Source organism: Elephantulus edwardii, unplaced genomic scaffold (genome assembly GCF_000299155.1).
Source record: "Elephantulus edwardii isolate Elephantulus edwardi_28Jun2011 unplaced genomic scaffold, EleEdw1.0 scaffold00096, whole genome shotgun sequence".
Classification (NCBI taxonomy): domain Eukaryota; kingdom Metazoa; phylum Chordata; class Mammalia; order Macroscelidea; family Macroscelididae; genus Elephantulus; species Elephantulus edwardii.
In genome coordinates, this window is record NW_006399846.1 from 10,815,920 (window position 1) to 10,829,574 (window position 13,655).

General features: G+C 44.4%; 1 protein-coding gene across 1 annotated transcript in view; it reads left to right on the forward strand.

Annotated features, from left to right (window-relative positions):
• Nucleotides 1-11,938, forward strand: part of NINJ2 (ninjurin 2) — a 159,261-nt gene extending 147,323 nt beyond the window's left edge. Inside the window, 2 exon segments of the mRNA XM_006891376.1 lie at nt 9,577-9,808; nt 11,772-11,938. Of these exon segments, the coding sequence (XP_006891438.1) occupies nt 9,577-9,808; nt 11,772-11,938 (399 nt within the window).
• The last annotated feature ends 1,717 nt before the right edge of the window (nt 11,939-13,655 follow it).

The following is a 13,655-nucleotide window of genomic DNA, read 5'->3' on the forward strand; positions in this document are numbered from 1 at the left end:
GAGATGAATAAGTGTCTGGCACAACAGTGGAGCAAACCATGAGTCCAAGGGATGGAATACACACGGCATACAGCCCTGGGAGCTTGGACTTGGCAGGAGAACCTGGGTCACTGGGAAGTTTGAGATAGAACAGAAGGCAGGGCCAGGAATAGAGAGGAAAGGGATTATGCTGGGCAAGCCCAGGAGTGGAGCAGATTGGGAAATGTGTTTGTGGTGCCTCACCTTCCATGAGCCATCGCTCCCCTGTTTGATTTCAACACACCTCACTCCTATCCCCAAGCCCACCTTGCCTCCCGCGGTGTGGGGGACTGAACTCTGAATCCCGTCTCTGTTCTCTGTTCCAATTCCATTTCTGCCAGAACTCCCTGCCAGATGTTGCGTGGATTGGCACACTCTTGGTAGACTGCCTCTCCCAGGGGTGTATACATGTGAAATGGGACTTCGGGAGTCCAAGGCAATGAGTCTCTGGTTCAGCCCTCTTCTGCCCTTGAGTAATACTGAGAGACAGGATCATGGAGAGAGGCAGATCTTCAGGCTACATTGAAAAAGCTTGAGTTCTGTCTCCTGTTGGGGAAGAACAAAGTCTCCTTCAGTCTTTTCTGTAGTCCCCTATCCCTCCAGAGATGGGATTTCCCCCTCCAACTTTATACATGTGGAAACTGAGGCCCAAAGTCTTAAATCCAAAGGCAGAACTGACCAGAAACCAGCAGGCCTGGCCCATCAGGCCTTCTACTCTGAGAAGAGCAAGATGGAACAGGGGCCTGGAGCCACTCAGTAGAGGGACTGGGCCTCTGGGGTTCGAAGTGGGGAGACCCCCTAGACCATGCTAGTGCAAGCTCTAGTAGAAAAGGTCCAGGCTCTCATAGCTGCCCCCATAGCAGAGGGTCAGCCCTGGAGGGGACTGAGGCCCAGACTGGGGGAGGGGCAGGCGTGAGCCAGCGATTCTGAGTCTGTGAGAAACGTGAATGACTCATGTGGGGTGGCTCTGCTCTGCTCACTGGGCCAGCCCACATTCCGGGCCTTTGTTCCCAGCCAGTCTGGGTTGGGCCTTAAAGGCCCAGCTCCTCAGAATGAAGAGCAAATGCAAGGACCACACTCCCATCACCCCTTCTCTATTCTTACTTCCTGACCCCTGGTCTCTGGGCTGGGAATAAAAAGAGTAGCAACCTGTGGGACTTAAGAGTTTATCCATTTTTTTTTATTATTATTATTATTAAATTTTATTAGTTTCAATGAACACTCACAGGGATTCTGGGCTTTCACTCCTTCATTGCCGCACCATTCTCTCCACCCTCCTCCCCAGTTTGTTCTTCTTCCCCGCCATCCGAATGTCTGTTTTAATTGTCCAATTGCCACAGTGCTTGTCAAAGAGTTTATCCATTTTATTGCTCAGGCTATAAGGAAAGGCCTTCAGGCCATTTTGCCAGCACCTAGTGTGAGCCCTAAGAGATTAAGGAAACGTTTTCTTTCTGGAAGGTATAGATTTCAAAGCAACGTCTAGCGTTTCACATTCATCTTCTTTCCAACCACACACCCACACTCCAGCTTAGCTAAGGTTCCTTCCCCTGTTCCCTCCATTATTCCCATAACCCTGTGGCCAGCATTGTGTTACTGGTTAATTCTTGAAATCTCATTTGACACCTGAGTTTGATGGGTTTTAAGTTGGCCTGTGCAGACTCGTGAATTGAGCTCCAAGGAGTCCAGGTTTCACACGTACCGTTTCCTGTCAGTGGATTCCTTTAGGGAAGAAAGACCAGGTTAGTGCAGCCCAAGGCGGCCAAGCCTGGAGAAGTAACTTCTTTGGACCCCAAGCGCCACCATGTGGCCACTCTGGAGCACAATGCCTTCAGGAGAATAAAAGAGGTGCCTTCAGAGATGCTTACCATAAACTAAAAACCTAAGGCCACAAAGTAGATTTCAACTCTTAATAACTCCACAAATAACAAAATGAAACCCTGCCCGACCCTGTGCCATTTTCACAATAATATTTACTGCGTGGGAACATATTGTTACAGCCACTGTTAATCTATCTCACTGAAAGTCTTCCTCTCTTTTGCTGACCCTCCATTTTCTAAGCATGACGTCCTGCTCCAGGGACACCCAGAGTATGTAAGACAAGGTCTCACCACCTTTACTTCTAAGAAGCACTCTGGCTTCAGTTCTTCCAAGACAGAGTTGTTTGTTGTTTTGGCACATTCAATAATGTTCACCAACCCCACAATGCAAAGGCATCGGTTCTTCTTCCATCTTTTTTATTCATCATCCAATTTTTATATGCATATGAAACACACCCAAAATCTTCACTCACTGCAGTCCAATCAATCTCAACTCATAGTAAGGTTTTTCTCCATCACTTTTCCAAAGTTCTAAGTTGAAATGGGAGGATACCACTCATCTTTCTCCTGAGAAGCCACTAGATGGATTGTACCACCAGAATTCCAAACAATTGAAAATACTATGGCTTGGGTGAGATGCACCATATGATTTAAAGTAACATCCTGGATTTTCAACATTTACGAGAAGTCCTTGGCAGCAGTTTTGCCAAATAGAATCCATACTTTGATTTACTGACTGTTGCTCCCGTGACTGTTGATTGTGAATGTAAGTAGAATGAAATATTTGACAATATCTTTTCTGCATTTATCATGATGTTGCCTATTGGTCTGTTGTTGTTGTTAGGTACCCTCGAGTTTTTTAATGACTCATGGCCATCCTATGAACAACACATCTAAATCCTGTCCTATCCTGTGCCATCTTCATCATTTCTGACACACTTAAGCCTATTGCTGTGGTTACTGTGTCAATCCATCTCATTGAGGATCTTTCTGTCTTTCGCTGAACCTCAACCGTTCCAAGTATGATGTCCTTCTTCAAGGAATAACCTCTCCTAACAACATGTCCGAGGTATGAGATGAAGTTTTGTCATCTTTGCTTCCAAGAAGCACTCTGGCTGTACTTTCTCCAAGGCATGCCTGTTTGTTCTTTTGGCAGACTACAGGATATTCTGTGCTCTTACCCAATTTAAAGGCATTAATTTTTCTGTCACTCTTATACATTGTCCAGTTCTCTGATGCATAGAAGGTGACTGAGCAGACCATGGTCTGAATCAGGCACACCTCACTCCTCAAACTGACATCATTGCTCCTCAGTAATTTGGAGCAGTCCATGACTGCAGATTTGTTTGGTGTAGGAGATCTACTGTCTTGACTACTGGTACTGATTGTGGGTCCAAATAAGATTAAACCTGTTAGTCTAGTTATGAATCTTTTGTTTTCCTAATTTTGAGGTATAATCCAGGGCGAGGGCTATAGTCTTTGAACTTCATCAACAAGTGCTTCAAGTCTTCTTGGTTTTCTGTAAGCGAGGTTGTACCGTCTGCATACCATTGCTAAAGAGTCTTTCTCCAATCCTGATGCAATGTTCTTCTTCATAGAGTCCAGCATAAAGATTGAATAGGTATATGTGGACCCTGAAAAAGTACTGTTTTATAAAGCTGTCCTGAACTGGCACAAATTAAAATAAAACAGATTGTATCTTTGGAGAAGGGGCTCTAGTGGCTAACTGGTAAGGAGTTTCACAGCCAACCTGAAGGCATGCAGTACCAATCCCCCAGCTGCTCTGCAGAGGAAAGATAGGCAGTCTCCACCCGTGCAATTTACTGCTTCTGAAAACCCACTAGAGGGTCAGTTATGGCTAGGTTCCAACTCAATGATACACAACAACAATATTTAAAGAGGAAAGGATGAGGTTTATACCCTCCTATGCACATGGCTTAGGAAGATCTCTGTGTAACCCAAGTATTCACCCCATTCTCCCTCATGCTATTTGGCCAGGGCTCAAAACAGACCAAGAGGCTGTTGTGCAAACAGAGCAAGGCAACACTATTGTTGTTGATTGCTGTCAAGTTGATCATGACTCATAGAGACCCTATGAACAAAAGACCTGAAGCCTTTCTATAACTACTGTCGTTTCTCCAAGAACATAGAATTTCCATAAGCATGTGGTTTAGGAAGTGGATGCCACTCCTGCTTTCAAACCTGCCTTAAATTGGGAGCCGTGCCAAACATTGTCCACCATGGACAATTGACACCCCAATGGCACAAGGCTTAGCATCACAGCAAACTCAGATTACCTCAGTACAGCAAATTGACAGAAGAGTGCTGTATGACTTAGAAGTTTGTTCCTCCAAAATATAACAACACTAGGCCCGAGGGCTGCAGAAAAACACAATTGGAGAAAGACACAGTCATTTCCAATCAAACATTCCCGTTGGCCCTCACCAGAAGAAAAGCACCCATCTTGAAGCATTCAGCCACTTCCAAAGTCTCCAACAGAATTTTAAAAACCAAGGTCCCAAGAAAGTGAACTGGGTGTGTGTGGCGGGGGGGGGGGGACAGGGAGGAAAATGTGCAACAATGAATGAATGGAAATCCAAGTTCTTTATAAGCTTTCATTAAAAAAAAAAACCAACCCAAAACTAACAAACCAACCAAGGGCTCTCCATGAGGTCCTTCATTCCACAATCATTTCCAATCAAACATTCTCATTGGCCCTCATCAAAACACAAACACCCATCTTGGAGCATTAAGCCACTTCCAAAATCTCCAACATTACATGGTTTAAAGTTATGAAGGGAGTGCATCAGGGTTATGTTCTCTCTCCATGCCTAGTCAATCTGTGTGCTGGGCAAATTACACAAGAAGCTAGACTCTATGAAGAAGAATGTGGCATCAAGATTGGAGGAAGACTCACCAATAACCTGCGTTATGCAGATAACATGATTTTGCTTGCTGAAAGTGAGGAGGACTTGAGCACTTATTGCAGAAGATCAAACAATACAACCTTCAATATGGGTTACATATCAACGTCAAGAAAACAAAAATTCTTACCACTGGACTGTAGACAAGAACATGATGGATGGAGAAAAAATTGAAACTGTCAGCAACTTCGTCTTACTTGGATCCACAATCCCTTGGTATCACCAGTCAGGAAATCAGGAGATAGGTTGCACTGGGAAAGTCTGTAGTCAGGAACCTCTCCAGATTCTTGAGGGGCAGTGATACCATTTTGAGGGCTAAGGTGCATCTGATTTGGGCTGTGATCTTTCTCATCACTTGATATGCATCTGAAAGCTGTACAATGAATAAGGATTGCAGAAGAAGAATTGATGCCTTTGAGCTGTGGTTTTGGAGAAGAGTACTGAACATTGACTGCCTAAAGAACAAATAAATATGTCTTGGAGAAGGTGCAGCCAGAGTGCTCCTTGGAGGCAAAGATGATAAAATTTGTCTCATATACTTCAGGCATATTGTTAGGAGAGGCTATTCCTTGGAGAGGGACATCATGCTTGGAAAGGTTGGTGAAGGAAATGAAGACCCTCAACCAGATGGACTGGCACAGTCACTGCCGCCATGGGCTCTAGTGAGTCAGGAAGTGTGAGGACGGTACAGGGTTCAGATCTGTTGTTTCTAGAGTCACTGTGGGTCATACTCAACTTGACTGTGCTTAACAACAAAACACACTGTTAGAGATTTGAAATAAAGGTACTATCCTCTTAAAATGGAGATTTTTCAGGAAAATGTTTATACTCTAAAACTTTCCCAAGGGTGAAGTAATAAGATCTTGAACTGAGAGCTTAATTTGGAAGGACTGAGTGCAAAGCATATAGCCTTGTAGCTATCAGACAAACAGGAAGGTGGAGTGGATAGAAGCAAGCAGCCATTGCCAAGGCATAAGGGTGGTGGGCATGGAAGCCCCAACTCACAATTATACCTGGGCTGGTCCTTGGGGTAAGAGGTCTTTTGAACTTCAGGGAAGGCTAAGGTTCGAGCCATCTACTCTCTTACCTAGTAAGTGACATTTTTGTCCTAAGACAAGCTTCTAAGGTATGGGCTAGGTTCATAAGCTGTAGGCTTGGGGTGAGCAGTGACATGTGATCTTTATGTTGGTTTTAGGATCACAGACTCTAATCTACCAGGACACAGACAAGTCACCTCAGGCCCTGAACACCGAGTGCATCTGCCAAGTTCCTGCTCTCACTCAGTTCCTATCTCTAACTTCAAGGTCAGGCCAGTACAGGCTAGATCCCAGGCCCCAGAAAAAGCAAATAGGAAAGAACAAAGGGAGAGGCCCGAAACATTCTGTTCCTTCATTTCACTGAGGAGTTCAGATATCAGTGTCTAGGCTCTGGGCCCCAGTCTGATTTTGTTGTTATTGTAAGGTGCTGTCAAATCGAGTACAATTCATAGCAATCTAGTAAACAACAGATCTGAACCCTGGCCTATCTTGTGCCATCTTCATCATCTGTGACACACTTAGGCCCATTGCTGCAGTCATTGTATCAATCCATCCGGGTGAGAATCTTCCTTTCTCTTGGTGACCCTCTACCTTTCCAAGCATGGAATTCCTTTCCAAAAAAATAGCCTATCCTTGCAACATGAAATATGTGAGACAATTCACCATTCTTGTTTCTAAGGCGATCTCTGGCTATACTTTGTCCAAGACATATCTGGGTTTTTTTTCAGTTCATAGAATATTCTGTGCTCTTTGCCAACACCACACAATCAAAGGCATCAATTCTTCTTCTTTTATCCTTATTCATTGTCTAGCTCTCAGGTATTAGACCTTAGTCTAATTTTAGCAGGTATGAAAAATTGTGGCCAGAACCTGGTATGTGCAGGTAGGTGAGTGTTTACCAGGTACCTTGGGGCAGGCCAGTATGCTCTATCTGGCCTTAGACATAATCCTGGACCTGAGCACTGGCCTCTGCTGTTTACTACCCCAGGAAACGTACAGACATATCTCTAGGATATTACAGGTTCAGTTCCAGACCACTTTGATAAAACATATAATAATAAAGCAAGTCATGTGAATTGTTTATTTATCAGTACGCATTAAAATTCTATGTATGTGGTTCAAATCTGCCAGCTGCTCTGAAGGAAAAGGATGGGCAATCTCCTCCTGTGTGATAAACTCACTCCGAAAACCCACTGGAGGGTCAGCTATGGGTCAGTTCTGACTCGATGGTACACAAACAACACAACAACAGATCAGAAGTCAGGGAGCTCTGGTGGCTTTGTGGTTACAAGTTACACTGCCAGCTCTCAGGCTTGTAGTTCAAATCCACTAGCTGCTCTGCAGGAGAAAGATGAATAATCTCTTTCTGTTCAATTAACTGCTTCTGAAACTGACTGGAGGGTAAGCTGTAAAGTCAATTCCAACCTGATGGTATGTAACAATATAACAGCAGGAAGGAGATCAGGAGACATATTGCATTGGGAAAGTCCACTGTCGGGGACCTCTCCAAAATACTGAAGAGCAAGGATTTAATTTTGAAGACTAAGGTGTGCCTGATTCCAGCCATGGTCTTTTCAATCACTTGCTGTGCATCTGAGAGCTGGACAATGAATAACGGTGAGAGAGAAGAGTTGATTTTTTTGAGCTGCATTGTTGGAGAAGAGTGCAGAATATCCCATGAACTGCCAAAAGCACAATCAGGTATGTCTTGGAGAAAGGGCAGCCGGAGTGCTCCTTGGAGGCAAAGGTGGCAAAGCTTTGTCTCTCATATTTTGGGTATGTTGCTAGAAGAAGCTCTTCCTTGGTAAAGAAAAGCATGCTTGGAAAGGTGGAGGGTCAGCAAAAGAGAGAAAGAACCTTAACGAAATGGATTTACACAGTGACTGCAGCAATGGGCTCTTGTCTATCAGAGATGATGAAGATGGCACAGAATCGGACAGGGTTCAAATCCGTTCTTTATGGGTCACTATGAGTTGTATTCAACTCGACGGCATCTGACAACATCATGCCCCACTTTATTACATTCTGCTTTATTGCATTTTGCAGTTAATGCATTTTTCACACATTGAAGTACGTGGTAACCTGGAGCCAACCAAGTCTCGCTGGAGCCATTTTTCCAACAACACGTGCTCTCTTTATGCCTCTGTGTCACGTTGTGGTAATTCTCATAATAATTCAAAGTTTTTCATGATACTACTGCACACTTAATAGACTACCAAACAAAAAACAAAGACCATTGTCGTTAAGTCCATTCTGATTCATGGACACACTCCAGCATATTTCTGAGGCTGTAAATCTTTATGAGAGGAGACCATCCATCTTCCTTGTGCAGAGCTCCTGGGGAGCTCAAACTACAAACCTTTGTGTTAGCAACCCAATGCATAACACATTACATTATCAGGACTCCTTGAATAGACGGTTATTGCTATTACAATCAACCAGACTGTTGATGGTAAATCTAGGCTGTACCATCTTTCAAAACCCTCCCACTCCTTTCTCAGCACTACTCAGATTAGGTTCTTGGCCATCTTGACCTTAAATCAAGACCATAACCTTTGAATGGATCTATTATGGTCCCTCTTTGTGTGTAAGGTGGGAGCTCTTGTGACCTGGTGGTAAGCAGCTGCCCTGCTATCCCAAAGGTATGCAGTTTGAATTCACCAGCTGCTCTGTGGGAGAAGGAAGAGTAATCTCTTCTCACGTGACTAATTGCCTCTGAAATTCCACTGGGAGTCAGCTATGGGTCGGTTCCAACTCGACGGCACACAACAACAGTGTGTGAGGAGTTGTGCTCTCAACCCAAAGGTAGGCAATTAGAACCCATCAGCTCCTCCTCAGGAGAAAGATGGACAGTCTCCTCCTGTGCAATTTGCAGTCTCTGCAAACCCACTGGAGGGACAGCTCTAAGTTGGTCTCGAGTCACATAGAACAGCAACACCCGGAGCTGGATCATTCCAGTCACGGCTGTTAAATGAATCCTTTCCAAACAGGCCCACGTCATGTTGAGTGATTGACAATTACTTGCGGTATAGTATGAATTTATTGGCCTAACCCAGCAACTAATGTGTATTGTAACTCCATCTTGGAGTTAGTGTCTTTTTTTGAGGAGTTTAATTTTATGCCTTAAAACATAGTCAAAAGGAAATTACACTTGAATAAATTCTAGTAAAAAAACCTAAACCAACAAAAAAAATCAGCGTCTTTGTCTAGCATGCCTATTGTGTGTGCACAGACATAACATCTACAAATGTATTCTGATGATGTGTTTGTGCACCTGTGCTCTGTCTGGGAGGTGAGATAAAAACGCAGCCCATGCTCCATTCACTGATCTGGGAATCTTGCTTTGGGAGTGTTATCATTCTAGATGAGGCACCCTTGCTAGTATATAAGCCTCAGAGCTCCTTATTGAGTCCTCAGATGCTTTCCACTCAGAGGATGAGAGAGCAATCCTATACTGATGCCCAGCCCAGGTGAATAAAAGGTGAAGATGCACTTCCAAGCAACCCTTCCCCCCGTTCCTTCACATGGATGTGTAATCGTAATCATGTGAGGAAAAAGGTGACCCACTATGACATAGAAATTACACCATAACTTCAGAGCTCAAAGACCTTGAAATGTTTTCCAGCTTAATTTTTTTTTTTTTGTCATAAATCTTAAAGGTGTTTCACCTACTTTGGGGGTGAGAGAGAAAATACAAATTTAAAATCCCCTATTCTTTATCGTTTTTCAACGGCTTCGTTCTAGAACCTCCCAAGTAAACCAATGTTTTCTCTCTTGCAGCCTGGAAACACCAGCGCTGGGAGGAATCAGCCCATCAATCTGAACCATTACGCCACCAAGAAGAGTGTGGCAGAGAGCATGCTGGATGTGGCCCTCTTTATGTCCAATGCCACACGGCTGAAAACAGTGTTGGAGCAAGGGCCATCTTCTCATTACTACATCACCCTGGTCACCCTCATCAGCATCTCCTTGCTTCTACAGGTGGTCATTGGAATTCTGCTGGTGGTCATTGGTAAGGATCCCAGGTCTGAGGTATAGACCTCTAGATTCAAGCTCCCCCTGGTGGGGAGAAAAGCCCAAGCACCTCCCTCAACCATACTTGCACATGCCAATTTAGCTTTAAGTTGTTAAGTGCCCAGTTGAGGAGGACTCATAGAGATCCTGTGAATAACAAACTCCTCTATCCTTTCCTGAGCCATGCTTATAATCCTTGACACATTTGAGTCCATTCCCGCAGAAAGTGCATCAACCCATCTTGAGGGTTTTCCTCTTCTTTGCTAACCCTTCACCTTCCCAAGCATTTTGTTCTTTCCAAGGAATAACGTTTCCTAACAGCATGTCCAAAATATGTGAGATGAAGCTTCATCATCTTTGCCTTCACGGAACACTCCAGCTTAACTTTCTCCAAGATATACCTGTTGTTCTATTGGCAGCCCAGGGGGTATCCAGTGCTCCTCTCCAACACCACTACTCAAATGCATCAATTCTTCTGCTGTTATTCATTGTCCAGGTCTCAGATGCATACCAGGTGATTGAAAAGACTATACTTTGAACCAGGTCCACCTTAATCTCTAAACTGACATCATTGCTCTTCAGGACTTTGGAGAGATCACTACCTAGATTTTCCCAATCCTATATGCCTCCTGATTTCCTGTTATTAAGGGTGTTGACTGTGGATCCAAGCAAGATGAAATCATTGACAATTTCAATCTTTCTTCCATCTTTCATGTTGCCTTTTGGTCCAGTGGTGAGGGGTTTTGTTTTCTTGATGTTGAGATGTATCCATATTGAAGGTTGCAGTCTTTGATCTTCTGCAGAAAGTGCTTCAGGTTCTTCTCACATTCAGCAAGCAATGTTGTGTCATCTGCTTAATATAGGTTGTTGATGAGCCTTCCTCCAATCCTGATGTCACACTTTTATTCATAAAGTCCAGCTTCCTGGATGATTTGCTCAGCAAACAGATTGAATAGGTGTGGAAAGAGGATCAGCCCTGACAGAAACCTTTTCTGATTTTAAACCATGTAGTGTTGTCACCACACTCTGTTCAGACAACAGCTTCTTGGTCGAGGGATGGATTTTATATAAGCATAGTCACGTGTTCTAGAATTCCTGTTCTTCTGAAGGTTAGCCATGTTGTTGAGTACCATCAAGCTGACTATGAACAACAGATCTGAGCTTTACTCTTGCCTCATGATCTCTGTCCTGCGCTAGCCCATTGTCTTAGTCACTATGTCAGACTAACCTCATATCAGGAGTTCCTGCAAAAAGTTTGAAATTATCTGCAAGGTAAATTACTAGCAGAAAGTTTCAACCTATCCAGAGTTGCCTCTGAAGACAGAGTGGCAGTCTTCTGAAAGACATAACTTTAGAAACTCTAAGGAACACCTCTGCCCTTGCATGCAGGGGTTGTCAGGAGTCAAAATCAACTCAACAAGCAACAACCTCCTCTTAGCCCTCTGCATGAATATTGTGCAAACGACAACAGTACAAGTGTAGGCGTACTGACCTCTCTTTTGGCATTCCACATGGTGGGCATTCACATATGCTTGCTGCCCTCACTGACTGTGTTTCTCATAGCCTTCCCTTCACCCTATCATCTATTCCCCCTCTAGGGGCCTTGGGTGGCTCAGGGTAAGGAGCTGCTCTGCCAACTCAAAGGCACAAGGTTCAAATCCACCAGCTGCGCTGTGGTAGAAAGTTGGGCAATCTCGTGTGCAATTTACAGCCTCTGAAAACTTGCTGGCAGGGGTGGAGGTCATCTATGAGTCAGTTCCAACTTGTCAACACACAAATCCTGATCCTAGTGCATACCATGTGGGTGGGCGCTCAGTGAGAGCAGACAGCACTCAGCCTGGTGATCGCCCCGCCCTTGGTTTCTCCCACATGGATCTCAGAGGCACCAGGCTTCCTCCAAACTCCAGGGGATGTTTTGAGAGAGGCACCCACCCTGACTCTTCCCTCCCTCTCCTCCACAGCACGGCTGAACCTGAACGAGGTGGAAAAGCAGTGGCGATTAAACCAGCTCAACAATGCTACCACTACCTTGGTCTTCATCACTGTTGTCATCAACATCTTCATTACAGCCTTTGGGGCACATAAGACAGGGTTCATGGCTGCCAGAGCCTCAAGAAATCCTCTCTGAACAGAGCTGAGGCCCAGGTGAGAGAGACGGATGCTAAGTCCTAGGTCTAAGGGTTCTTCAGCTAGACCTTCTCTCACACCAGGGAGGTTGGGATAAGAGACATTGTTGGTCAAACAAACTGAGAAGCTATGGACAATAAGGGGAGGGAGGGAATTTTTGTAAAGGACGTGGATCAAGACGACTCCCCCAAACCCCTCACATTCTGTAAATGGTCAGTTCTCCTTCAACCCCTGGATTGAACCTTGGGTTTTCCTACAACCTGAGGTGGGGTGGTTGGCTTTGCCCCTCTGACAAGAGGAAAGATGGCAACCTGGAATTTCTGCGTGGTGTTGTCTAGAGTCCTTGCTATTCAAATTGTGGTCCATGAGTGAGCAGCACCAATAAACACCACTTGTTTGTGGAAAATTCACTCTCAAGTCCTACACAAGATTTAGAGTCAAATCTGCATATTCACAACATTGCCAAATGAATCGTGTGAACGTTAAGAGTTTGAGGAGCACTTGGAAGGCGCTCTGGTGGTGTCATCTACTGTGGGACAGACCCACCAGCTGCATCACGGGAGAAAGATGAGTCATTTCCTCTTGTTTAGCCTCAGAAACCTGATGGAAGCTCTGCTGAGTTAGAACTGACCCAATAGCAGTGAGTGTGGTATGACTGCTCTCTCATCCCCTCTCCTCTGTTTCTTCTACAGGTCCTGGGTCTGGAACTGCTTCTGCAGCAACAGTGTAGATGTCCTTGCTCCCTTTCAACAGGCATCTGAATTGACATCTGATATTTTGCTGGTCTAAGTGAATTTCATTTTGGTCTGAGTACTGCCAACCTTTCCTCCTGAACCTAAGGCATGTGAGAAGGAGCAAGCCTTCCTGCTTCTTTCCTATTCCTTCCTTCTAAGCTGCTTTCCTTTCTACAAAATGGAATGATTTCTATCTATAAAGTTTTCTGCAAATCCACTGTGCGTCAATCTATGCCTTCAAGGGGTGAGGCCCAGTCACCCAAGCTGGCATCTGAATGCTCTATGTCCTGGAAAGGGATCAAAGGAGCAAATTCCAGGTTTTAAAATAATTATCTCCCCTGGTGAGTCTCACTCTGGTTCAACTTACCTGGGTCCACTTACTTTTGGCTAATTATTATCTGCTACATCAGTTCCAGATTGGTGCATTCACATACAGTCTTTTTTTAGAATCTACTATAAACCTACTCTAGCTTTCACATTTATACTCTTTCTTGAACATCTGTTTAAGGAACATAAACTAATTTGATTTTTGCTTAAGCTAAATATAAGTAGGGAGGTTTAGTTTGCACCTGTGAAAAATCTCAGGACTGCCGCAGCACAAACAAAACTCAATTATCTGCTACTTTAGAATATTCCAATTACCTGTTGTTTTAGAATAAGCCACACCTTCTTTCCTTTTCACTATGCACCGTTCTTGCTCTAGCTAGTCTTTACCCAGGGTATCCAGTGACAATACCAAACTCCATGGAGCCACCAAAACAGAAAGCCTGCACTCCTATTTGATTGTGAACTCCTCACAGGGGAACAATCTCACCCCTTTCCTGAGTAACCCACAGCTCAGAGAAAGCTGTCTCCCACACAAGCAGGCACCTGCTTTTAATGATAAAAGGTGGAGGGTGAAATGGGAGGAGGCTTGACATGTCCCGGTGTCTGACAGCTAACAGGCAACAAGGTGATTCCTGTGCCCCTCAACCCAACCGTCTC